Source organism: Xenopus laevis, chromosome 3S (assembly GCF_017654675.1).
Source record: "Xenopus laevis strain J_2021 chromosome 3S, Xenopus_laevis_v10.1, whole genome shotgun sequence".
NCBI lineage: Eukaryota > Metazoa > Chordata > Amphibia > Anura > Pipidae > Xenopus > Xenopus laevis.
Genome location: NC_054376.1, coordinates 56,598,439 through 56,624,045, shown reverse-complemented (window position 1 = coordinate 56,624,045; position 25,607 = coordinate 56,598,439). Strand labels below are relative to the sequence as shown.

The 25,607-nt window shown below is 38.2% G+C and overlaps 1 protein-coding gene across 7 annotated transcripts in view; it reads left to right on the top strand.

Annotated features, from left to right (window-relative positions):
- Positions 1-25,607, top strand: part of apba2.S (amyloid beta (A4) precursor protein-binding, family A, member 2 S homeolog) — a 146,102-nt gene that overhangs the window by 72,644 nt on the left and 47,851 nt on the right. For all 7 annotated transcript variants that reach the window (XM_018254382.2, XM_018254381.2, XM_041587701.1 and 4 more), the window contains 3 exons: positions 6,317-7,301; positions 24,161-24,241; positions 25,115-25,154. In XM_018254382.2, the coding sequence (XP_018109871.1) occupies positions 6,357-7,301; positions 24,161-24,241; positions 25,115-25,154 (1,066 nt within the window). In that variant the 5' untranslated portion in view covers positions 6,317-6,356. The remainder of the gene's footprint in view (positions 1-6,316; positions 7,302-24,160; positions 24,242-25,114; positions 25,155-25,607) is intronic.

Here is a 25,607-nt window from a genome sequence, read left to right as displayed (position 1 = left end):
ATACTTTTTTATTGCCATCATTCTGGTAGAGGTTGATCTTGGTTTCATCTGTCCAAGAATGTTTTCACAGAACTGTGCTGGCTTTTTAAGATGTTTTTTTAGCAAAGTCCAATCTAGCCTTTCTATTCTTGATGCTTATGAGTGGCTTGTACCTTGCAGTGCACCCTCTGTATTTACTTTCATGCAGTCTTCTCTTTATGGTAGACTTGGATATCGATACGCCTACCTCCTGGAGAGTGTTGTTCACTTGTTTGGCTGTTGTGAAGGGGTTTCTCTTCTCCATGGTTCTGTGATCATTCACCACTGTTGTCTTCTGTGGATGTCCAGGTTGTTTCATGTTGCATTGCTGAGTTCACCAGTGCTTTCTTTCTTTTCTCAGAATGTACCAAACTAGATTTGGCCACTCTCGGATGTTTTTTTTTCTGTTTTTGCAGCTTAAGGATGGCTTGTTTCACCTGCATGGCACAGCAAAATCTTCTACATACAAACACATCTCCCCTCATATCAGCTCCAGTACCTATACTAGATCTTGGGCTTGTATCTGCTTCATTGATAATGAAATAACGAAGGAATTTCCCACACCTGCCCATGAAATAGCCTTTGAGTCAATTGTCCAATTGCTTTTTAGCCCCTGAAATGAAGTCATTGCATTAAAAAAAGGCTTTAGTTCCTCACATTTTTATGCAATCTTTTTGTTCAACCCACTGAATTAAAGTCTGCAGTTTAACTGCATCTGAGTTGTTTCATTTAAACTTCATTGTAGTAATGTTGCAATGTACAGAACCAAAATTGTAAAAAAAAAAGTTGTCTGTCTAAATATTTATGGACCTAACTATTTCTGGCCATAGTTGTTATAGAAGCATTAACATGGCATGCATGGAGCACATGCAACAGATGAAGCTCATGAGATTAAAAAGTAATACATTGTCTCAAAAGCTTTTACTTATTCTTAGATGTATAATACTACATGGGATACATGTAAAAGAGTGCTTTTAAACTTTAATTTCCTTCATAGTTGGCTGTTACTTTAGGCCTGCTATGCTATTTCAGGATAAATTATAAATTGTGTGGTGTCCAGGCTTCTCCAAATTAGTTTGCTAGGAAACAGGGTACTTTATCAATGTTACTGATCACAGACTATAATCTCACAAACAAAGGTAATGTTCACACCATGCAAAGAGACAGAACTACTAATAAAATGTTTAAAATGATTTGTTATAGCAGCAAAAATGCATAAATTGAGCAAATGAGTGGTTTTCCTGCATAAACTGAGCAAATGTGTGGATTTCCTGCTGGTTGAGGGTGTCAGAGTGTAGTTTCCAAGAAACGAGGGCAGTTGCTTTTACCGCCATAACCTTAAATACGCTACATGTTTTGGAACCACTGTGGACATGAACAGGCCATTAGTAAATAACCAATAAAAAAAAATAATTCTGGGCCTTTTTTGTATCATAATTTCCTAAATCTGCCATCTGCCCCCTTTAAAGCTCTTATCTGTACACTGCAAATTAAGCCAAAACCTTGCTACTGGCATTGAGTTTGTATTCAAGGAACAGCCAGCCCATAATCCCATGTGGCCAATAACATAACGGCACTTACTCTCTAAAGCATACAAAAACCTCATTCCCAAATTACCCTATTATCGAGAACAGTTGCATTTTAGTGCCGTTTTTAATTCATCACAGTTCCATTAGCAGATGGAAATATATAATTTCTGTGTTAATGGAAAAATAGCAAATGAAGTTAATCATTTTCTGTAATACCAACAGAAACATAACTGCTTGCAATTCAAGAAAAGAAATGTCACTTCACTCTAATTGCTAAGATTTGCTCTAATGAGCGCCATCCATTATGTTCCTAATGCATTTTTGCATTCTGATCAAATGAGATTTCAGGCTTTGGGAATTCATGTTCACTTTACAGATAGGCGCAATTCAGCCTATGTTTATTGGGGTTCTAAACCTAGATATTCTTGGCATACCTCCTTCAGTTGTTGAGGTATGATACAAGATGTCATCCTACAGCTGCTGAAAGGCATCTGTCTAAATATATTTTTTCCCCCTGCATTTCACTAGGTTGTAAACAAATGATGTTGTAATAAAACTGTAGTTATCATTGCTCAACAGTGAATGAAGTTACAGAGTGCAATGAGCATATTTCTAAACCAGAGAATAGTATCCCCAGTTACTAAATCAGCCAGTCAGACTATTAGCAGATTTTGTGAATGCATATGGTGCTAATATAGATACACATGTATTGGCCATTAGTCAGTGGATTCATGTGTGTGCAAATGTTCTTTCTTTGAACATCTCTTCACATATGTACAAAAAATATACATTTGTCAGTACACCCAAACAACTTTTATAACTTTTATAATAATTTCTCCTAGCACTGCCAATTTGCACTATCCAAAACTATTCCTTCCATAAAAAAACAACTTTCTTTGTTTCACTTTCCCACATTCGCTTTTCTCTGTGTTTTTACTTTGTGTTACTATTCAATTACCATTTAATATAAGTCAATGAATATAGCTCAATTCATTCTCTATATTTATAATACTGGAACGCTACTAATTATAAAATCTCAATTCTAAATGCTCAATTCAACATTATAAATGCTAGAAGTAGTAATAATCTCCTTTATAGCATGAATTGCTCACCCTTTATCTAATGTGACCTGGGTGTATATAGCCCAGGTCCCACACTTATGGGTTCGCAAACAGCATGAATCTTAAAAGGGAAAACACATTCACCAAGTTAGACGAGTGGCCCAGGTGAATTGCCCTGAACCCGTAGCTGGAGGTGAAGTGCAGTGAAATGCCTATGACTATGTATTTGGGTACAAAAAGGGTCAGGACATTGATGGTTTTAAACTGCTGAAATAATTGACTTTTTTCTATTCAATGAGTGGCATACGAGTGCTTGCCAATTTTCTTCTTTGATTACTATTCTGTTTCATAAAACTATCAATATGCAAGCATTATTCGATCATTGCAGAATTTTATCTGTCTGTCTATCTAATCTTTATTTAAAATGTTCACCCCTAAAACAAGAGACGTGCCTTTCATCTTTAGAGCATATATTAAATCAAATTGTGTTATACTAATGAGCTATTTCCTCCACATTTAGAGGTTTTTGTATAGAAACAACATTTGGAATTCAATCCCCAAGGTGACCAAGAGGAATTTTTTAATGATCATATCACACAATTTCCTGTAGCAACAGGAGCGAACGTCAGAATTCCTTATTTAATGATGATGTACAGCCATTAAAGATAACATTTTTATATATTTATATAGATGTCTTTCTTCAGTAGTAGAGATGAGCGAAAATTTTCACCCAGTTTCACCGCAAATATGACGCCCATAGACTCTAATGGGTGAAAAAATGTATCGCGCATCAAAAATTTGTCGCCCATAGACTTTAATGCATTTTGGTACATTTTTGCCGTTTCACAAATTTTGGGCAAAGCGAAACGGGTCAAATTCACAAATCACTATTCAATAGTGCTTTAATGTGGACCCCATATAGTACTTTAATTTTTTTAGTATAATAAACAACATAAACAGAGAGGACAAACATAGCAATACATTAGTATAAATATACAGAGTTACAAAGATTAAGGGGCTGTGTAAAAAGTAAACACATTGCTGGCAATGTTGCTCATAGGAACCAATCAGATCTTTGCAAATGGCATTGCTATATTTTGTAACCTTATAGTCACAGATTTCTGATGTATAGATCAACTATATGAAGTATGGTGTCTCACTAGATCTAACATTCACAGTATTAGTTATCTTAAAATCAATATGGTATTAACTCGCTTTCCCCCTCTCTTTTTTGTAGGGCATATAACTAATGAACATGAATGTCCATGCTTTATAATTGGATTACATTTTATGCTTGGAGGGTGATTTATAACTAAATAATGACTAAAAGTCAACTGAGCCCTTGAACAGACTGGAGTGGCACACCTGCAGTTAGACAGGCCTGTCCTATGGTAGTACTTTGGTTAAACAATTGTATTTCGGAAGTTAGTGAAAATCTTTCAGTTTCAGTAGAAATAGATTTTTCCCAACTCTGCTTTGGAGAAGCCTCCCAGCATAGCAATAAACCTGTTATATATTGCAAAATCATTATCAATGTATACAAATAAATCATTGCCAGAGGATATCTTTGCTGGTGTGGATTTACACAGATTTTTACTGCAGTTCCTGTAAAAGGCACTTTTATACAAATTGTATTTGCAATTGCAAGTGATATCTTTTTGTGAAGCATGAAAATGTTCTACTGGCACATTACATACATGTTCATACAATGAGTTCATATTTTGAATACCATTTTAAGTGAGTGAAATCTAATTTGCAACATTAACATAACTGCATACCTATCCATGCAAGTGGTAATTAATTAATGACTTATTTTGTGTATATATATATATATATATATATATATATATATATATATATATATATATATACATATTATCCAGAATGCTCGAGCCTTGGGCTTTCCGGATAATGGGTCTTTCCTTAATTTGGATCTTCCTACTTTGTCTACTATAAAATCATGTAACATGAAAACATGAAATAAACCCAATAAGCTGCTTTTGCTTCTAATAAAGATTAATTAAAAATAATAAATTAATAATAAAGTTTGGATCAATTAAAAATATTTGCTTTATTATTATGGAGAAAAAGGAAATAATTTTTTAAACTTTAGATTATATGATTATAATAGCGTTTATGGGAGATGTCCTTTCCGTAATTCTGAGTTTTCTGGATAACGGGTTTCTGTATAATGGATCCCATATATATCGATCCTCTCAGGACCATCACCAGGATTTTTTGTATATACTGTGTATATGTATATGTATATGTATATATATATATATATATATATATATATATATATATATAATATATATATATATATATAAAATCCCTCCAATGACGGCACTCCAGAATCAGTCACGCTTGAGTCAGTAGATAAATATCTTAAAGGTTTATTAGCGGTTCATCCTAATAAACCTTTAAGATATTTATCTACTGACTCAAGCGTGACTGATTCTGGAGTGCCGTCATTGGAGGGATTTTGTATGTGTTTACAGACTGGCACCCGGCCCTTGCAGCATTCATGGTCGTGCGTTCCTGCTCGTCCAGGTATATATATATATATATATATATATATATATATATATATATATATATATATATATATATATATATATATATATATATATATATATATATATATATATATATATATATATATATATGAAGCTTGCACTCACAGGTCTTAAAAGAAATTTTCAAGTGTTTATTGGATCAAAAAACAACTAACGTTTTGGCTAGCACTCTAGCCTTTCTCAAAGTGTATATAAATACCTGTATACCTCCTGACGGTCCCGAGAAGATCGAAACACGTCAATGTCCACTATGCTTCAGTAAAGAGCTTTTCTTACAAATTTTATGCTGTGAGTGCTTTCATATTTCTCTGATTTATATATATATATATATATATATATATATATATATATATATATATATATATATATATATATATATATATACATACTACCATACTACTTTCTAAACAGTTTTCAGATTATTGAAATGTTTATATAATAAAGTCTTTTTACTGCTGGTGCTTGCTGTCGAGCAACATCAGCTGCTAACTTATTTATTTGAGACCTGGCATGACAGCCACTAGAAGGCTTTGTGATAGAAACACACATTATTTTAAAACTGCCTTTACTATAGATTACTTTTGCATTATTAACAAACAATGCTATACTCTTGCTCCACTTTATCATTTAAACAATGCTCAGAAAATCTATGGTCACTGGGTGCACTGCTCTTTTTATCAGAGTAGAGATCAAAGAAATGAATGAGCCATTTAATACTTTAATCTCTGAATCCTGCTTATCAATAGTCGGTAGTACATATTAAGGTAAACAAACAGAAAATGATGTATGAGAGTTATGCTTGTGTATGTAGAATACAATTTTCTTGTAATTGACTTGACCTTTGCAAAAGCATTTCAACACACATTGATAAGATATGTTTCACTGTAAACATGCAGAACAATTTGCTTTTCTTTTTGATTGTAGTCTGTTGCCTGGTATATCAATTGTTTTACAATTATAACCTGTTTTTCTATAATTTTATCAGCGCCAAATGTATGTATGTTCCTTTCAACAATAATCATAAATTGCTCAGAAGTACCATATACAATTATAGGTTGCTTATACAGTTATTTTTTACATCTCAGTATAACTTCTGAGTTAATAATAACTTGGTTCTTTTATTTTTCAGAGTATTTGTCAAGAAATAATGGTCATGTAAGTTGTTGAATATGGAAAATCGTAAATGTCAGAGCACAATGGCCAGCATAATGGATCAAAGGCCGAGGTCTTGTCCTCCTTCTCCTCATGCCATGGACCCTGGAAGTGAAGAATCTGTTTATGAAGAAGTTATAGTCCCAGATTTTGTTAACTCACGGAAGAGCAGACACATGTCAAACACACAAGAAGACCATGACTGTAATGACAACAGTGGTGATGGGGACTCTAGTTCTGATTATGTGAATAATACCTCTGATGAAGAATATGATGAAGGACTTCCTGATGAAGAGGAAGGGATCACCTATTATATCCGTTATTGCCCTGAAGATGACAGTTATCTTGAAGGCATGGACTGCAATGGCGAGGAGTGTATTCAACATGAAGAGAACCATATAGAAACAGATGAATGTGTGGAAGCAGTGGAAGATGAATGGACAGAATCCAAGATACAGCAGCAGCACTGTATTGATACAGAGACAGAAGAAGAAAATCAGATGAATGCATTAGGGGAGGATAGTTCTTTGGAGGTGCATGACCAAGTTGGAGAAGCCCATTTTAGTGAGAATGAGGAGGGATACCAGGACTATTACTCCCCAGAGGCAAATGGAAACTCACTTCCTCCATCTCCATTTCCTATAAGGAAAGGTGATGGAGAAACAGAAGAACCAGAGGAGGACATTGATCAGATTGTGGCTGAAATAAAAATTAGTATGAGCATGAGCAGCATCAATAGCACAACAGACACAAGTCCAGAACATAATGTCACAGAAAACGTTGCAAAGGATCTTAAGGAAATATGCCAAACATTGGACTCTGGCCATTGTGCTAGCAGGCATAATGGAAGACCCAAGTCATTAAATATCCCCTCTGCCTCAAAGCCTGCCATTGAACTGCAAAGGGGCTATAAGGCAAAAGCTAGGACTCCAGAAGAAAGACAGAAGTGGGTGCCAGAACAGGTTGGTTACACATTGATTTTTTAAACAATCAATATGAAGCATGTACATAAATACAATAATATAATAACTTGAACTTCTCTGTCAAACTTCCTGGGTGAAGATAAAGGAATAAAGCTTCCTTAAGGCCCACTCTGAATATCATACTCAGCCCTTTTCTGAGACACATGTACGGCATAAAACAAAAACTGTGGTACCATGTCAGCCAGTAGCAAAAATAACAAAAAACAAGTATTGTAGAAGTGATACCTATACTGGCTAACAATAAAAATACATTGCAAGCTTTCAGAGCACCAAGGCCCCTTCATTAGGCAAAATACAAATGAAAACTGGAAACGCAAAGCATATATACTGTTAAATCAGTGGAAGGTATTCATGGGCAATAAATTAGGAAGTTACAGATAGAGATCAATTTTACAGATACTACAATTAATTAGGGTGGGTTGTAAATAGTCCAGGGGTCTTGATTCACTCTGGTCACAAAGTGTAACATGAAACCTGACCCTAAATTAAAGCCTGTCTTAAGCTGGCCTTAAAGGAGAAGGAAAGCTACGGAGGCATTTTATTGCCAATAGATTAGCTGCAATAGTGCAAGCTAGAATGCTATATTTATTCTGTAGAATGTTTTACCATACCTGAGTAAACAGCTCTAGAAACTCTCTGTTTGTTTAGGATAGGAGCTGCAGTATTAACATGGTGTGACATCACTTCCTGCCTGAGTCTCTCCCTGCTCTGGGCTCAGATTACAGTAGAGAAGGGAGGGGGAGGGGAAGAGGAGCAAACTGAGCATGCTCTTGCCCAGGGCAATGAGGTTTAAGCTGAATGCAGGAAGTCTGATACAGAAGCCCATGTGTACACAATAGAAGGAAAGAAATGCAGTGTTTCTTTTGACAGGGGACTCAGAGCAGCACCACTTTGGGGGTTTACTGGTATATTTAGATGGACCTTTCTGATAAGGCTTACTTAGTTTTAATCTTTCCTTCTCCTTTAAGCACGCAATGATCCGTCTTAAGCACACAAAGATTGTCTTAAGCACGATTTTCGGACCGCGTGTGGAGAGTCCCGACATTTTTCGTCCCATGGAGATCGGTCGTTGAGACAGGTTAAAAGATTTCTGTTGGCTGCCGATAATATCTCTGCATGCATTGCCAATCGGACGATTTTTAGTGGGAGACTGTCACCAGTTTATCGGACATAAACTTTCGTACGATTGCTGTTAGGGGCAGAACATTGGCTGACATTGGCTGATCTGTTCTTTTACTACTTTATTTAAACTGAAGGTTAGTGGCAGGTCGGGAGATAGGGAAATCTGATCATTCGAGGATTCGAACGATCGGAGCTTTGCATCTATGGCCAGCCATAATATGTTAAAAAATTCCATAAATGTATTCTTCGTTTCCCGTTCAGTTTTAAAGTTCCTTTTTAGAATTAATACCTTCATGTCCTGAAGACTCTGATTTTGATTGCAGAAGTGTTGCCCTACTTGTGTATCACATTATTTGGTCTTGATCTTACAGTATGTCTGTGATGGTTCATCCTTGTGTGTAGTTTTTGTACTGTTTCAATGTATATGCCTCCTGTAGAGCACCTAGTACACTTAATCGTGTATGCCACATTGGATGAAGCACATGAATAGTAGTCCCGAATGCTGTATACTTTTTGTGTATTTGGTATAGCAACTTGATCTTTACACAGGATTTATTTGCAGCTTTCTCATCTGTTGCAGGGAAATGTACCTGCTTTTGTTGTTTTAGGAAGAGCACTTCTGACAATCATTTTCCTCAGATAAGGTGGTTGTCTATAAGACAAGAGAGGTAGTTCCAGGAATATTTCCTTTAGTCTGTTATTGGTATGGAGCAACCCATGCAATGTATTGGAACATTAACTGAGGGCATATCTGACTGTATGTGTACATTTGTGCACATAGTGTTAAAGCATACTTAAAAGATTGATGTCATTTAAAGAACTAGGTTTCAAGATGGTAAAGATTAGATATGGTCAGTACATACCTAGGAACATGGTGTCCAAAGAAACATACATTTATTATATCAGTCCTTGAGCAAATGCTTATTCTGTTTCTTTTCTCCGTGCTTAAGAGTAGCTTGTCTTGAGTGATGGATGCCCTTTGGCAGCTTCCCAGCTAGGTAGTCTATTGGGTGTAAGAAATCATTTTTTATTACCAGGTTCTTGTCAGTAGAAAATAATCTTGGAGGACCAAAGCATTAATGCATGTTACTGCTTTCTGAAATTAAAAAGAACTTTGATTCTTTTTATAAAAAGGAAGTTTGCATGGTAAATAAAATATAGAAACATGCATGATCTCAGCCGCCAACATCTGAAAAAATCTGCAGTGATACTTTGCTGCTGGAATGGAAAACTACATCCTAGTAATTCTTATGGTGTGTAACTATACACATATAGGGTGAATTATCAATTTGAGAATTATGATTTTTTTTTTTCCTTGCCTTGGAATCTGAATTGCCAGTATGGGTGGATTGGGTAAATGTTAGTTCCACAGGGCAAGGAGCAAAAATGCACTCAGTATAATTAACTTGTCATGTGTTGCCTGATTTGTAGATTACTTTTTATGCCAAGGAAATACAAAGAGCAATATGTACCAACAGTACCATGCAAATAGAAAAGAAATTAGTTGTAAAAAGATTAATAAGCACTTTTCCATTAACAACAACATATCACAACATATATTTTATAAACATGTCAGGTAGTGTGTTCCACAGGGGAATTACAACACAGCAGTTGCAGACCCAGTGCCTGCTACGAGCCTAGCAGTAGATCTGGAGTAGTGATGGGCGAATTTGCGGCGTTTCGCTTCGCTGTAAAATTCGTGAATTTCGCGAAACGGCGAAAAATTTGCGAAATCGCGCCGGCGTCTCGTTTTTGGCGGCAGCATCCGTTTTTTCGGAAACATTTTTTTTGACGCCGGCGAATTTTTGCCGCGAATTTTCGCGGGCGTTTGGCGAATTTATTCGCTGGCGGCGAATCGCGCGAATTCGCGCCTGGCGAATAAATTCGCCCATCACTAATCTGGAGGAATAGATCATCTTGCCTAAGGTTTTTTGGGCTGATGAAATACTAAATGATAATTGATCTTACAGCTATAGATAGCTTCGGAGATCCAAACAGACTATGCAACATTAAAGGGGTTGTTCACCTTTAAGATAACTTTTAGTATGATGTAGAGAGTGATATTCTGAGATAATTTGCAATTGTTTTTCATTTTTTATTATTGAAGGTTTTTGAGTTATTTAGCTTTTTATTCAGCAGCTCTTCAATTTGCATTTTAAGCAATCTGGTAACTAGGGTTCAAATTACCATAGCAACCATGCACTGATATGAATAAGAGACTGGAATATGAATAGGAGAGGCCTGAGTAGAAAGATGAGCAATGAAAAGGAACAATTACAATACATGTGTAGCCTTACAGAGCATTTGCTTTTTAGAGGGGGTCAGCGACGCCCATTAGAAAGCTGCAAAGAGTCAGAAGAAAAAGGCAAATAACTATAAAACTATAAAAAAATAAATAATGAAAACCAATAAAAGCTACCTTAAAGGTGAGCCACCCCTTTAAGCTTATTTACTGGGTCTGTGTTGTATTGTCCCTTAAAGGAGAACTAAAGCTTAACTAAAGAAGTAGGTTAGAAATGTTGTACATTATGTTTTGGGTTTCTGTATCAGTCCAATGCAACCCCAGCCCTTTAGCAGTAAAGATTTGTGCCTCCAAAGATGCCCCAGTAGCTCCCCATCTTCTTTTCTGCTGATTCACTGCACTTGCTCTGTGTTGTCACTTTCTGAGCTTAGGGACCATCTCAAAATATACAGTACACATAATATAAATGTCACAGTGTATATATAAGGCTGATTAGTAATTAATACAAATAATTACTACATGGCAGAACATAAACCAGCACAATTAGCACCAGAATATAATAATCAGCCTTGTAGCATCATCTTATATTACAAACAAACCTAATTTTCTGCTTGATCATTTGCAATGACCCCTAAGCTTAGCTTCTCAACAGCTGCTCAGAGCCCACTGAGCATGTAAATGTCACAGACACTTTCTAAGATGGTGACCCCCTGTGAAAAGTTTGAAATCCTGGTTCAGTGCTGCTGTTGAGAAGCTGAAACTTTAAATTGGTGCAGTAAGTTTAGTATGTAAAATATGGTTACAAGGTTTTAGTTTTCCTTTAAAGGAACAGTAACACCAAGAACTGAGTGTATCAAAGTATTTAAATATAATGTACTGTTTCTTCACTGGTAAAAATTATGTGCTTCAGAAGGACTACTATAGTTTATATAAACAAGCTGCTGTATAGCCATGGAGGCAGCCATTCAAGCTGGGAAAAATGGAGAAAAGGCACAGATACACAGCACATAAGCCCTGTATAATACAATGGTGTTTTATTTGTTATCTGCTATATATCCTGTGCCTTTTCCTCTTTATTTTCCCTCTAAATTGAATCGCTTCCCCTATGACAACACAGCAGCTTGTTTATGTAAACTATAGTAGTACAGCATTTCCAGACCCCTCATTTAAAGCAGTTGAAATAGCATTGCATTGTATATTAGTTATTTGTTTCTTTTGATGTAAAATCACCCTAAAGCAGACAGATCCATGACCTATTTTGTTATGATTGTGCATTATATCACTTTCCAGTTAGCCCTAAACTTTAGAATGCTTTTGCCACCATGTTCAACAGGTCCAATAACTTCTGTTCCCACAGTCCTTTGCTTCTGCATTGCTTGTGTTTGGAGACCACTTAATGGATGTAAATTAGAAATCTGAATACTTACTGCTGCTTTGCTAAAAAGCCTATAGTCCGCCCCTGAGAGATTAATTAATTTGTTTAGCCTCTTGGGTTTTTTTGCCAAGTAGCTTAAAAGCTCTGACTTTGCAGCTTTAGTTGGCTGTTTGTTCTTTTAGCAGCAGGAAGCAGACTTACATTACAAGAGGAAAATAACCAATAACCATAAAATTAAAAACATTACAAAGGCAAAGCAGCTTTTAACTAAAAATAAAAGATTCATACAAACAAGATACCCTTTAAAAATAAGACACCCCTATATATTTCATAAAATCAGTCTATCGGCGTCCACTGCAAAATAATCATTTAGGTCATTGCCATGATGTACTGGGAATAAATCATTGTCTCTAAGCTTTTGTGCAAGAAAGCTTTGACTCTATCTTTTAAGGAAATGTGCTGTTACAATCATGATTTTTTATGCTCGGACGGGGTTTAAAATTCATTTTGGAATTTTCACAGGAAGCAGATTTGATTAAAAAAAAAAAAAAGGGAAACCTTTTTCCACAGCCCATACAGAAAAGGGAAAATGATAAATAATAATGACTTGTTTTTGTTTAACATACAGTACAAATACACTGTGTGCAGCTTCCTAATGGTCACATTTGCACACATCTTTTCAATTTAAAAAAAACAAATCGACTTTGTAGTCATTAATCACCCCGGCAGTTCTCTGGATCTCACAAAGGTAATGCAAATGAGATGGCAACCTTTTCACCGAGCTGAGTCATCATAACTGTTGTCCTTGCCAAAAATCCATTTGGCTGATCCCACTCATCTGGGTGCTCATGAAGTGACCTGCAATTTTAAACCATTGAGCTTTGGTTTTCTATGTGAGTCCAAAATACTGTATTATCAATATAAGTATAAAATCAGACCTTCAAATCCAGTCCAATTTAGATGCTAAAGTTTCAAGTCTTTTTGAACTACATCTGTATTATATGTTTGTATTTTAACCACTCAAGCATTGCTTATTTTATTTTATGGACATGGAAATAGTATTTTTACAAGTGTATGATTATTTTATAAATGTATGATTATAACAGTTTTAAAGGGACAGTGTACACCTATTTTTTAACATGAGCTAAATGAATAAGAATTTTGCTGAACATACTTTTTGCTTATTCTTTTAATTAAGAAAAATATACTGTGTTTTTTGTTATAGCTGGGACTAAACAAGAATATAAAGCTAGTTCCACTTCCTGTCACTTTATGGTCCCACAGAGCTTCAAAGGATAGATGATAGTATCCACTACTAGTTGCAAGTCCACTGAGAAGCCCCTTTTAATGACCTGTTTAAAGTCTGTTGCTAAGAGAAGAAAGGGGATTTGTTTGTTCCCAGGTAGCTAGGAAGCTCTGAACAAATTTCTCTATTTTTAAATTGGGAAATATCCCAACTTTCAAATAAGTTCTTTATAATGACAAAAACGATGGAAAATTTAAACAGGCAGAATGTACAGTAATATCAACACAAGTCCAATTAATTATGTTCACTTGTGTTTTTAGGTGTATACTGTCCCTTTAAGAGCATTTAAAGAAAATGAGGAGTACATTAACTACTGCAGTCTGTAATATTATAACAGACCCCATTTACTGAAGCGAGTGTGTAGCTGGAAAATGTTCAACATAAGCAACATGAACTGAGACTTGACTTTGCTCTTTGTAGTAAAATGAACTGGTAACCGAGAACATGGAGACATCAAGAAGGGCAATTTGATAAAAGAAAAATGATCAGACTGTATATTTAGTAAGACAGACAACAAGGTGAAAATGAGCTGTGTCTACCGGCCACAATTTTAATTTCTGACTCATAGCACTAGCAAAATCTTCATCACAAAGCCTCCATGTTCTGCCTGTTTAGAAAATGTTTTTAATAGCTGAGGCCATTGAAAGATGATTTACATGAATAAAAGAATTGCCAGCACGTCGTCTTCCACTTTACAAGAACTTTAATTTGTGTGTCAGATTCAAAGGGAAACTTCAAACCAATCTACAATCAGCTTTGTGAGGATGATAAAGATATCCCTGCAGGTGCCTCAGCTCACAAATTATGTCTACAGTCTGACAAAAAGAATAAATTGGCACTGCATTGCTATATATATTTTTGTAACAATAATTAATCCAATGGCTGTCTACCAACTTTCTGCTTATTTAGGATAATTGTGTAATTAAAAAAGCTGGTTTTTATAACTATAGTTCTTCCACTGACATCTGTTGAACAGTGCAAATAAGTCACTTGCAATTCCCTTGCCTGTGGAATAGATCAGGTGTTTGACAGGAAATGAGCGCAATTAAAGAGAATCAGTGCTTGGAATAACAAGTATTTGTATGGCCCCTGTGACTCACGTAAAGCATCAGTTATTATGGTAACTCTCTCTTTGAAGTGGATCGTTCATGTTCTTCTTAGGGAATGCACAAAAATGTTAGTTTAAACAGTTCTTAAAATGATGGTTGCCAAATTGTAAAAATTGCACGACAAATTCACATCTGTAAGAAGCCCCGGGAGACCGGCGTGTGCACTTACTTTTGGTCACACTGGTTCCCCGGCTTCCTTTGTATCTGGAACGAGGCACGTGTCGTATGTTTCTACATGCGTCTAGATTGACGCGTGGTGTGTCATGACGTCCCCAAGTGTGCTGACATCACAATTGCCTCCAAAATTCGAAAAAAAGAGCGCTTTCTGTTTGGATTCTTTGCCCAAGCTGGTTTTCAGTACTCTTAACTCCGCTTAAGCTATTTCCTGTATTCTGTATTGGTTTTTGACTCTTGCCTAGATTTCGACTTCTGATTCTTGCTGCCTGCCACTGACCCTTGACTTGACATGACTTTGACCTTGCTTTATCATTTTGTACCACGCTTCTGACCTCCGTGGATGTGGGTAGGATCCCTACCTGCATCGCAACAGAAAGTCCAGGGCCCCAAAAGTGCATCGGTGAACACCGGAGTTAGTAGGGCTCTCCCGCTAAACCTAAGGGGTAGGTCCTGGCAGTTACGGGCTTCTCCACACTCCAGTGCTGTAACAGTATCTTTTAACTTTATGGATTTGTTGATCTATTATTTAACAACATTTTTGAAACTTGTCGGTAGAGGCAGAAAAATAACTGAAAATGGGTCTGTGAATAAGTTGACGCAAATACAACATTTTTATCAGGCATTTCTTTTTCATTTACCGTATATACTCGAGTATAAGCCGTCCCGAGTATAAGCCGAGGTACCTAATTTTACCTCCAAAAACTGGGAAAGCTTATTGACTCGAGTATAAGCCGAGGGTGAGAAATGCAGCAGCTTCTGGTAAGTTTCAATCAAAAAATTGAGGGTTTCTGCTCCCATTGGAGATGCCGGCGACCATTCTTGGACGCCGGCGTATATTCTTGGAGACTATTCTTGGACGCCTGCTACTATTCTTGGACGCCTGTGACTATTCTTGGATGCTGGAGACTATTCTTAGGCGCCGGCGACTATTCTTAGACGCCGGCGACCGTTTTTGCACTTGACCCGAGTATAAGCCGAGGTAGCGTTTTTCAGCATATTTTGGGGGCTGAAAAACTCGGCTTATACTCGAGTATATATGGTACTGACATTTTTGTGATATAGGTGTGCTGTTTATATATAAATTTTTATAGGTACTTTTCCCGTGACATCAAAAATGCAGGGGAGAATTGAATTGTTATTCCAGATAGAGCATTACTATTTCTAGTGATATCCACATATTTCACATATATCTCACTTATGGGAGTTTTTTTAAATTCCATATATACAAATGAACTGTTAAATAAAATCTTATTAATACGTATCATAATGTGAGTCTAAGAAACCAGTTTTCCTTTCATAAGAGGTGCAAGAAAGAGTAACACTTCTTACCTGCACTTTAAATTATGATTACTTCAAATCCCTAGTATTAAAGCACATGCCCAATAAAAGAACAATTTGCCAAATTCTTTACAAAAATGCAGTTGGACAAAGGTGTAATTTCAACTTTGCTCAGAATCTGGACAAACATTCCTATATAATCATTACCCCAGGTACTTCAGTTAATTATGGTACAATGTTAGCCAGTGATAGAAGCAGGAAGTATCTGAACTTATGTTATATCCTGTATATATCCTGTATTAAATAACATATTAGATTTTTAAATTATATCTGTTTGGGACCAGTGTTTTATGTCCCTTGTCAGTGCAGTTATGTCAATGAGTTGGAAATTAAACTTAATAATTAAAAATATAAATAATGAAGTCTGTTAATGGGTTTTGGGGGGCAATAACAGGACTAAAAAAAGTACACAATGGTGGAAAGGTTGTGCTCTAAATATATTAAACAGAATTCTTTAAATTGGGATTAATTTGTATTATCTTGTATTTCATGAGTAGAGCACAGAGAATGGTTGAAATTTGGAACAGTTTTTAAAGACTTTAAAGATACATTTACAAAATTTAAAAAGTGTGAATGTGTGCTGTGGAGAAATGCAAGCAATCTACTTGATTATCTAAAGATTACTTCTACTTCTAGGGGGTAATTTACTAAACTTTGTTTTTTTCTGATCAGGGTTTAAAGAGGAAAACCCAGAGGCTGCTAAGTCCAAATAAAGTAGGACCTGCCAAAGTTATGTACAAATCAAAGGCAGATATCCCATTTACAATTGGAAGATATCCTGATCTGAACTGGGATTTGTAAAATAATCCAAAGAATTTGTGGGTTTAGGGCAATAATCTGAAAAATATTATTTTCCCTGGCCCTCTCCATGTCCATACTTGCTGGGATAGCCCCTCCCTCTCCTTCATGAAGAACCCAACCCCCTAACTTATAAATTAGGAGGACCTCCCCCACCTCGGTGTCTTTTTGGGTTCTTTCTTCTTCCTCGCTCCTGTATTCAGGAGCTTAATTTTATTTTTCAGGGAAGGAAGCAGGGGCTGAAAAGCGTCCCAGAGACGAGGGTTTTTTTGCCTAAAGTTTTTCCCTCTGCAGCGTACCTCATGTATGCGGCTCCCTAGTGAGTTTGCTGGCTGCGTCTCCCTGTACCTGTTCCGAATTGGCCTGCCTCACCAAGGGCGTCCGAAAGGAAAAGGGCTGTTCCTCCCAGCCTAGTCGCATCAGCAGGTATCAGGAGGGGTGGCAGCAGTCCGGGATTCGCGTAGGCGCCGTCTGGCAGAGCACAGGTAATTCAGTGTGTCTTTCGCGCACCGATGATGTCATCCGGTATGGAAACGAGTCTTGACACGCACAGCATTGCCTTCCGGATGCGCTCAGCTTCCTGGGGGCGCATAGCGGTGGGGAAGGCGGAAAAGCCTCAGGCTTGGATCAAAAGTCTCCGTATAGCCCTCCTCTGCACGGCAAGGGCTCGAGGAGTCAGGAGGGGAGGGGCAATACCTATTTAGGTGGCTCTCCATTGTTGCCTCGTGTTTGATGGCGTCCACATCACACGCTGGCAGTATAGTGCTCTGCTAGGTAGGTAGAGGGATGTTTTAAAGGGGACCTGCTCAGAATCCTAGAGGTTCTGTTTTGTGATTTTTTTTTTTTGCGTTCCTTTTGCAGGTATTCTTTACTCCAATTCATCCCAACTGCCACCCCAGATAAGTCTTCCTTCCCTGGTTGAGGTAAGAAAAAAAAAAAAAAGGATCACTGACTCTTGGCTTACCATAATTTTTGGTTACAGTGCCAACATGCGACCATCAAGGTCAAGAGAGAGTTCTAAGAACATCGCAGAAGATAGAGAGGAGGCACAACAAACAGGATCCAAGCAATGCTTAGGATGCATGGAACCTCCATTACCCGACAAAAAGTTATGTCAGGCATGCCTAACAGCCGCATCGGGAATAGAGGCAGGCACAAGCGCAGGAATTCTGGCTTGGATAAAGGAGGCAGTAGCTAGAGAAGTTTCCAGTGCTACAGCTTCTACTTCAAGAGGTCCCCAGGTGGAATTTGATCCAGAAATGGAGGATACATGTGCAGGAATGGCTGAAGATATGTCTTTTTCTTCTTCTGAGGAGGAAGAAATTCAATCTTCCTTTGATTTTTCCTTAATACAGCCCTTAATTAGAGCAGCAAGGGCTTCACTAGCCTTGGAAGATGATAATCAAGCCTCATCATCGGCATCTTTTTTACCTTGTTCCAAACCAAAGGGACAAACATTTCCTTTGCATCAGGAAGTTATGGATCTTATTAAAACGGAATGGGATATTCCATCAAAAAGAAGTACCATGCAACCAAGATGTAATAAGCTATATCCTTTCAAAGAAGATGAAGTGAAAGATTTTTGTACCATGCCTAGAGTGGATGCACCAGTCTTGAATATCTCAAAAAACACGTTATTGCCGATTGAAGACCATGGGGTAATGAAAGACCCAATGGACAAGAGAATGGATGCGGATTTAAAAAGAATCTTCTCGGTAACAGGGGAAAGCCTTAAACCAGCAATTGCTAATATTTCAGTGGCCAAGGCACTGGAGGTTTGGCTAGTCAATCTAGAGATAGCATTAAAAGAGGGCCGGGATACATCTGAAATTCTGGAAGGCCTGAAGGAATTGAAGCTTGGTTCATTGTTTTTGGTCAATTCATCTGTGGATCAAATAAGGCTGGCTTCAAGGTCATTGGCGATATCAGTCTCAACAAGGCGGGCATTATGGCTTAGAGCGTGGGAAGCAGATGCAGCATCTAAAGCAACTCTATGTTCATTACCTTTCCAAGGACAAGTTCTTTTTGGAAAAAAATGGAAGACCTCATATCAAAGGCATCAGGAGGCAAAAGTCAGTTGTTGCCTCAGAAAAAGAGACTTCAGCCATGGAGACAATCATTAAGAGGGAAAACTTCAACTAGAGGCAGAATCACACCATACGATCGCAGATCATTTCGGTCGGGAAGGGAAACTGCAAGACAAGACAGTTGGAAGGCAGGACAATCTGGTTTCTTTCGTCTGCCAAGGGGTAAGACAGGAGAGAATACCCGCAAACCATTATGAAGGTGGTGCGACCAGGGGCCTGCCGTAGGTGGGAGACTTCATCTTTTTCAGGCTGCCTGGGGAAAATCCATCGAAGACAGATGGGTTCAAGGAATTGTGAGAGAAGGTTACAATCTGGAATTTTCATCCATTCCCCCTTCTTCAGGATTCCTGTTATCCACCCTACCTACAGAGGTGTCCAAGAGAGAGGCGTTTCTAATCTGCCTTGCCAAACTGGAACAGCAGCAAGTGATTGTTCAAGTTCCACAAAACCAGAGAAGAACAGAAGTTTATTCTCGGTTTTTCATAACAATAAAATCCACGGGGTCATGGAGACCTATTCTGGATTTAGGAAGAGTCAACAAAACATTGAGAATTCAACATTTCAAAATGGAATCCATCGAATCGGTAAAGTCAGCCATATCACCAGAGGACTGGATGTGTACCATGGATATCAGGGATGCGTATCACCATATCCCGATAGCAGCAACAGACCAAAGATTCCTTCGGTTTGCAGTGAAAAACCATCATTATCAATTCAGGTGCCTACCCTTCGGGTTAGCAACAGCACCAAGAGTGTTCTCAAAGGTGTTAGTTACCCTAGTGGCTCATCTCAGATGGAAGAAAGTGCGAATCTTCCACTATTTGGACGACCTAATCCTATTAGCTTCATCCAGGGAACAGGCAATCTCTCACAGGGATCTGTGTCTGGAGACCTTAATAGCACATGGTTGGCTCATCAACTATACAAAAAGTCAACTCATTCCATCTCAAAGGATGACGTACCTGGGGGCAATAATAGATTCAATCTCAGGGAGACTGTCTCTTTCAATGGAAAGGCAGAAATCTCTAATCATGATGTTGGAAAGACTAATGTTAGTGACAGAAGCATCAGCAGAAACATTGCTGAAAATCCTAGGAATGATGTCCTCGTCAATAGGATTAGTCCAGTGGGCCCACTGGAGGATGAGGCCTCTTCAATGTTGGTTTCTGCGCCAGTGGGACGGGAAATCCCAATCGCAGAACATAAAAATGCTGCCTCAAATGAAAACATCTCTTCTTTGGTGGAAAGAACAAGTGAGCAAAAACACGGGTACAGAGTTGTTTCCAGAAGCTTGGGTCGTCATGTCTACGGATGCCTCAGGTCTAGGCTGGGGTGCAGAACTAGGATCAAGGGTAGCACAGGATCGCTGGCCCTATCCATTATCAGACGTACCATCAAACGTCTTGGAACTAAGGGCAATTCGACATGCCTGTGTTTTCTTTCAAGATCAATTAAGAAGCACAAGACTAAAGATGAGATCAGACAATGTCACTGCCGTAGCTTACATAAGAAGGCAAGGAGGCACAAGAAGTCTGGACCTCTTGGAAGAAGTGTATCCCATACTACAGTGGGCAGAAAATCTCTTGAAGGATCTGACAGCAGTGTACGTTCCAGGGAAAATGAATATAGTGGCAGATCTGCTCAGCAGGAATTTTGCAGACAGACACGAGTGGATTCTGAATCAGACAATTTTCAGGACACTAGTGCAGAAGTGGGGTCAACCTTCCATAGACTTGATGGCATCATCCATAAACACCAAGTGTCTTCAGTTCTATTCGAGGAGTTGGGATCCAAATGCATTGGCGGTGGATGCATTGACACAGACATGGAGATTCCATTTAGGTTACATCTTTCCTCCTCTTCCTCTGATACCGAAAGTGATTCAGAAAATAAGAGAGGATGAAGCGGATGTACAGATGCAGCCACTTTGGTTTGTCTGTTTGACACAGAATAACTAAACACAGATATCCCATTTATCTCATTTAACACAGAAAACTGCGTCACAACATCCCATCTAATTAAAGCATTCACCATTGTTCACAATGGTGCTTTGGTATGCTAATGGAAAGGTTAAATGCATTAAATGAGTTAAGATGACTTTAGATAACGCAGTTTCTTCAATTAACCATGAGTCATGACGCATTTATCTCACAAATCCAAGTGGCTTCATCTGTAATTTGTATCGCTCCAGCATGGCCACGAAGACCCTGGTTTACAGACCTAATCCAGCTGTCAATAGACGAACCTTGGAAACTTCCAACGTCAAGCAACCTGTTGATTCAAGGACCATTTGTCCATCCAGATCCAGGAGCACTGTCCCTTACGGCTTGGAGGCTGAGAGGCAAGGTCTAGAAGCGCATGGGCTATCTAACAGGGTCATTCATACCCTACTACAGTCTAGAAAGCCCTCAACCAGCAACAAGTACACGAGATTATGGGAATTGTTTAAAACACATTCTAATATGAGTTCCACAGAACAGATATCAGCCTCAAAAATCTTGGAATTTCTGCAGGCAGGCATGGATAGAGGCTTAAGCGTTAGTACTCTAAGAACGCAAGTATCAGCAATTTCGGCTATCTCAGGGACAACATGGGCTCATCACCCCTTGATGATTTTAAGGCAGCCATAAGAATACTTCCGGCAAGACGGTTAAGATGCCCGAACTGGGATTTGCCATTGGTTTTAGCTATGCTGTCTTCAGATCCATTTTCAGTCAAGCATCCTATGACTTTGTGGAATTTAACTCTTAAAGTGGTGTTTCTAGTGGCAATCACTTCAGCCAAAAGAGTGGGGGAACTACAGGCATTGAGATTTGGGGAAGATAGTCCTGATATCTTTCCGGATAAATTAATCTTGAGGTTTTGTTCTTCATTTAAACCGAAAGTCGTCTCTTCTTTTCATTTGAAAGACGAGATTGTAGTCCCTACATTTGTTCACCAAGATTCGGATATGGAATTGAAGGAACTGGACGTAGCTGAACATGTGAAAATGTACTGTGAAGCGACTTCAGCAATCAGGAAGTCAGACTCTTTGCGGTGCCCGGAGGAGCAAGAAAAGGGGAAGCTGCGTCCATCTCTACAATTTCTACTTGGATTTGTTTGGTACCGTATATACTCGTGTATAAGCCGAGTTTTTCAGCACCCAAAATAAGCTGAAAAACGCTGCCTCGGCTCATACGCGGGTCATTTAAAAAATATTACCTATTTGATGCGATGCGCGTGCCTCCTCCCTGCTGCGGCGCTTCCGACCGGCAGCTCACTGATGCGCGTGCCTCCTCCCTGCTGCGGCGCTTCCGACCGGCAGCTCACTGATGCGCGTGCCTCCTCCCTGCTGCGGCGCTTCCGACCGGCAGCTCACTGATGCGCGTGCCTCTTGTAGTGCCTCAGCGCTCCTGATCTTAAACAGATCCACAGCTATGGAAGTGGGAACCACGCTGGAAGGAGAAGGGAAGTAGGGCTCTATGTAAGGCGCTGGCACAGGAGTGCAACAGTAGCAACAGCAGCAGCTCCCTCCCCTCTCTGGTAGCCGGCAGCCAGTGGCATAGAAATCAAATCCGATTGGCTGGTGGGGGGCTAGACAGGGTAAAGCAGGAGAAAATGTAAATCGATTTGAGGGACGCGAGTGATACGAGGGAAGGGCTTATTATAATTAGAAGAATGTGCAGAAGCTTCAGAATCTGTGAAACACGATCCTTCTGTGCCCGAGGCAGCAGGGAGGGAAGCCAAATAATTTTAGTGACGTCACCCTACCAGAAGACTCTGCTTCTGCAGGCAGTGTATTTGCACACATGAAAGAGAAGAGACAGCCTGGATTCACTGGGTGCAGTAAGTTATAACCTAGAAAGCCTTTCATTAAAGACAGCATGTTTATTAACCTTTCGTTCTCCTTTAAGGTGGAAAAGCAGCAATGCAGATGGTGATGGACCTGCTTTTTCAAGCTGCTGCATGTCTCACCCTAGGCTTATACGCGAGTCAATAAGTTTTCCCAGTTTTTGTAGGTAAAATTAGGTACCTCGGCTTATACACGGGTCGGCTTATACACGAGTATATACGGTAATCAAGAAAGCCTATTCTTCGGCAAATCTAAAAGAACCAGAAGGAATTAAGGCACATTCAACCAGGGGTCAGGCAACCTCTTGGGCGGCAGAGGCAGGCATTTCACTGGAAATGATTTGCAAAGCAGCATCCTGGTCTTCTCCGAGCACTTTTATCTCACACTATAAGCTGGATGTCAGATCTTCTGAATATGCACAGTTTGGTTCAAGCATTTTGATATCGGCTACCTCAGCCAAATAAAATTTTCAGCATAATGGCTTTGAGTCTTATTTACCCACCCAGGGACAGTATGCTTTTTAAGTCCCAGCAAGTATGGACATGGAGAGGGCCAGGGAAAAGGGAAGATTGTATCATACTTACCGTGATCTTCCTTTCCCTGGCCCTCTCAATGTCAGGTTCCCTCCCTTGGTTTTGGTAGAGTTTAGAACTTTTTACTAGACACCGAGGTGGGGGAGGTCCTCCTAATTTATAAGTTAGGGGGTTGGGTTCTTCATGAGGGAGAGGGAGGGGCTATCCCAGCAAGTATGGACATGGAGAGGGCCAGGGAAAGGAAGATCACGGTAAGTATGATACAATCTTCCCTTTTCCCGCACTCGATTTTTTAGAGTAAATTTATTGACAAATACTGTAAAAATGTCCACGGGAGTTTGGTCGAAGTGGTTTTAAGAAAATAGTGAGAAATTTTTGTGAATAACCCCCCTAGAGTTTTATAAAATATTTACTCCAAAAATCTGCTTTGTTACTCTTAACACTAGACTAGTGTACAGATGCAGCCACTTTGGTTTGTCTGTTTGACACAGAATAACTAAACACAGATATCCCATTTATCTCATTTAACACAGAAAACTGTGTCACAACATCCCATCTAATTAAAGCATTCACCATTGTTCACAATGGTGCTTTGGTATGCTAATGAAAAGGTTAAATGCATTAAATGAGTTAAGATGACTTTAGATAACCCAGTTTCTTCAATTAACCATGAGTCATGACGCATTTAACTCACAAATCCAAGTGGCTTCATCTGTATATGAAAATGAGGTTAGAACAGATGCTGCATAATCTATAAAAACAAAGATTGTCACTACATAGAGGGGGAGAAACGCATTGAAATCAATGCGATGGTTGAGAAAATTGGTAGTTTTTATCATTGATTAGAATAATAAAAACAAGCCATGTCTCAATGGGTATATGCTAAATACTGTCTAACTTAAGGTTTATCTGTCTTCAGGTGTGTAACAGTGTGGATCAGCCAAGGAAACAGCAACGTTCTGACCTCAATGGACTTGTTGACAATAACAATGTTCAGGAGGTAAGTAACACACATTGGTATAATTCATATTACTCTAAACCTAATACCCCTTATGTTTTCTTACTGTTAAATAATAACTTTTAGCATAGGCTGTGCAGCTTTGATTGATGGGTGGGCATTGCTTGACTGGCTGGATTCTCCAAACATATTCATTAATTATTATTAATAGTGATTTCCAAGGAATTGATATTTGAAAGTTTTTTCAAATAGAAATTTAGATATTTAGCATGAATTCCCTGAAAGTGTGTTTGTACCTCATCTCTTAACAGAATGTATGCTTTGAAAGTAAATATATATTTTATAAATAAAAAATAAATAAATAAATATATATAGATAGAGAGAGAGAGAGAGAGAGAGACTACATTATGTTAAAATAATCATATCTAGGAGTGTACGTTTATATTGGTAATTACCAGTTTATAACTCCTGTAATTATAAACAAATGGAGAAAGTCCTTGCATCTAGTGTTTATAACTATACCCCTTGGTTAAGTGTTTGTTCATACAAAATATAGTTACTATACATTTAAAGAACAATGCCCAACCTCATACATTGTCAATTCTTAACTTGTTTTTCAGGATTTTTTAAATGGAATATTAATATTTGTGGCGTGCACTGGTATATTTATGAGAATTGTATGTCTTATAATGTACATATTGTTACTTATTGCAGTGGCCACTTGTTTGTTACTACTAATTTATTGTTTTGCTGTACAGTGCTTTGCCCTCAAGGAGCGCTATACAAATAAAAATATACATACTAAACATACATACATACATACATGGTGGTGGTGTTGGTAAGGGGCTTGATTAGAAGGTTTGCATTTAATTTATCGTTCATTAGGTTATACACTGTTTTTCTTTTGCTTTGCAGCAGACAAAGAAGGTGGCATCATTCCCAAGTTTTGTGGATGGTAAGGGACTTTTAATTGAACTTAAACTTTGTAATTAGATAATTCATTCCTGATGAACGATGGCTCTTTTTCAATATGTTTTTATTGTAATTATTTATTTTTATATGCAAAATATGTTAATGTGTGAATTTAACAAAACAAGATGGAAATGACTGATGTCTAACAGTTTTTTATATTTAATTACCTCGTCTACAACAGGATTTGTCTGGGGACATTTATAACTGAGGACATTTGTTGTTTTTAAGGAACAGTAGCACCAAAAACTGAAACTATATCAAGGTAATGAAAAGGCCAATTTATCAAGGGTCGAATTTCAAAATTCATGTGAGTTTTTTTAAACTCCCATAAACTCGAAATTCAAAAATTATCATTAAAATCGAATGTTTAAAAGTCGGGTGAATAGGATCGACCAGGAAACTGAAATCAAATTCGAATCGAATTAGATTAGATTCG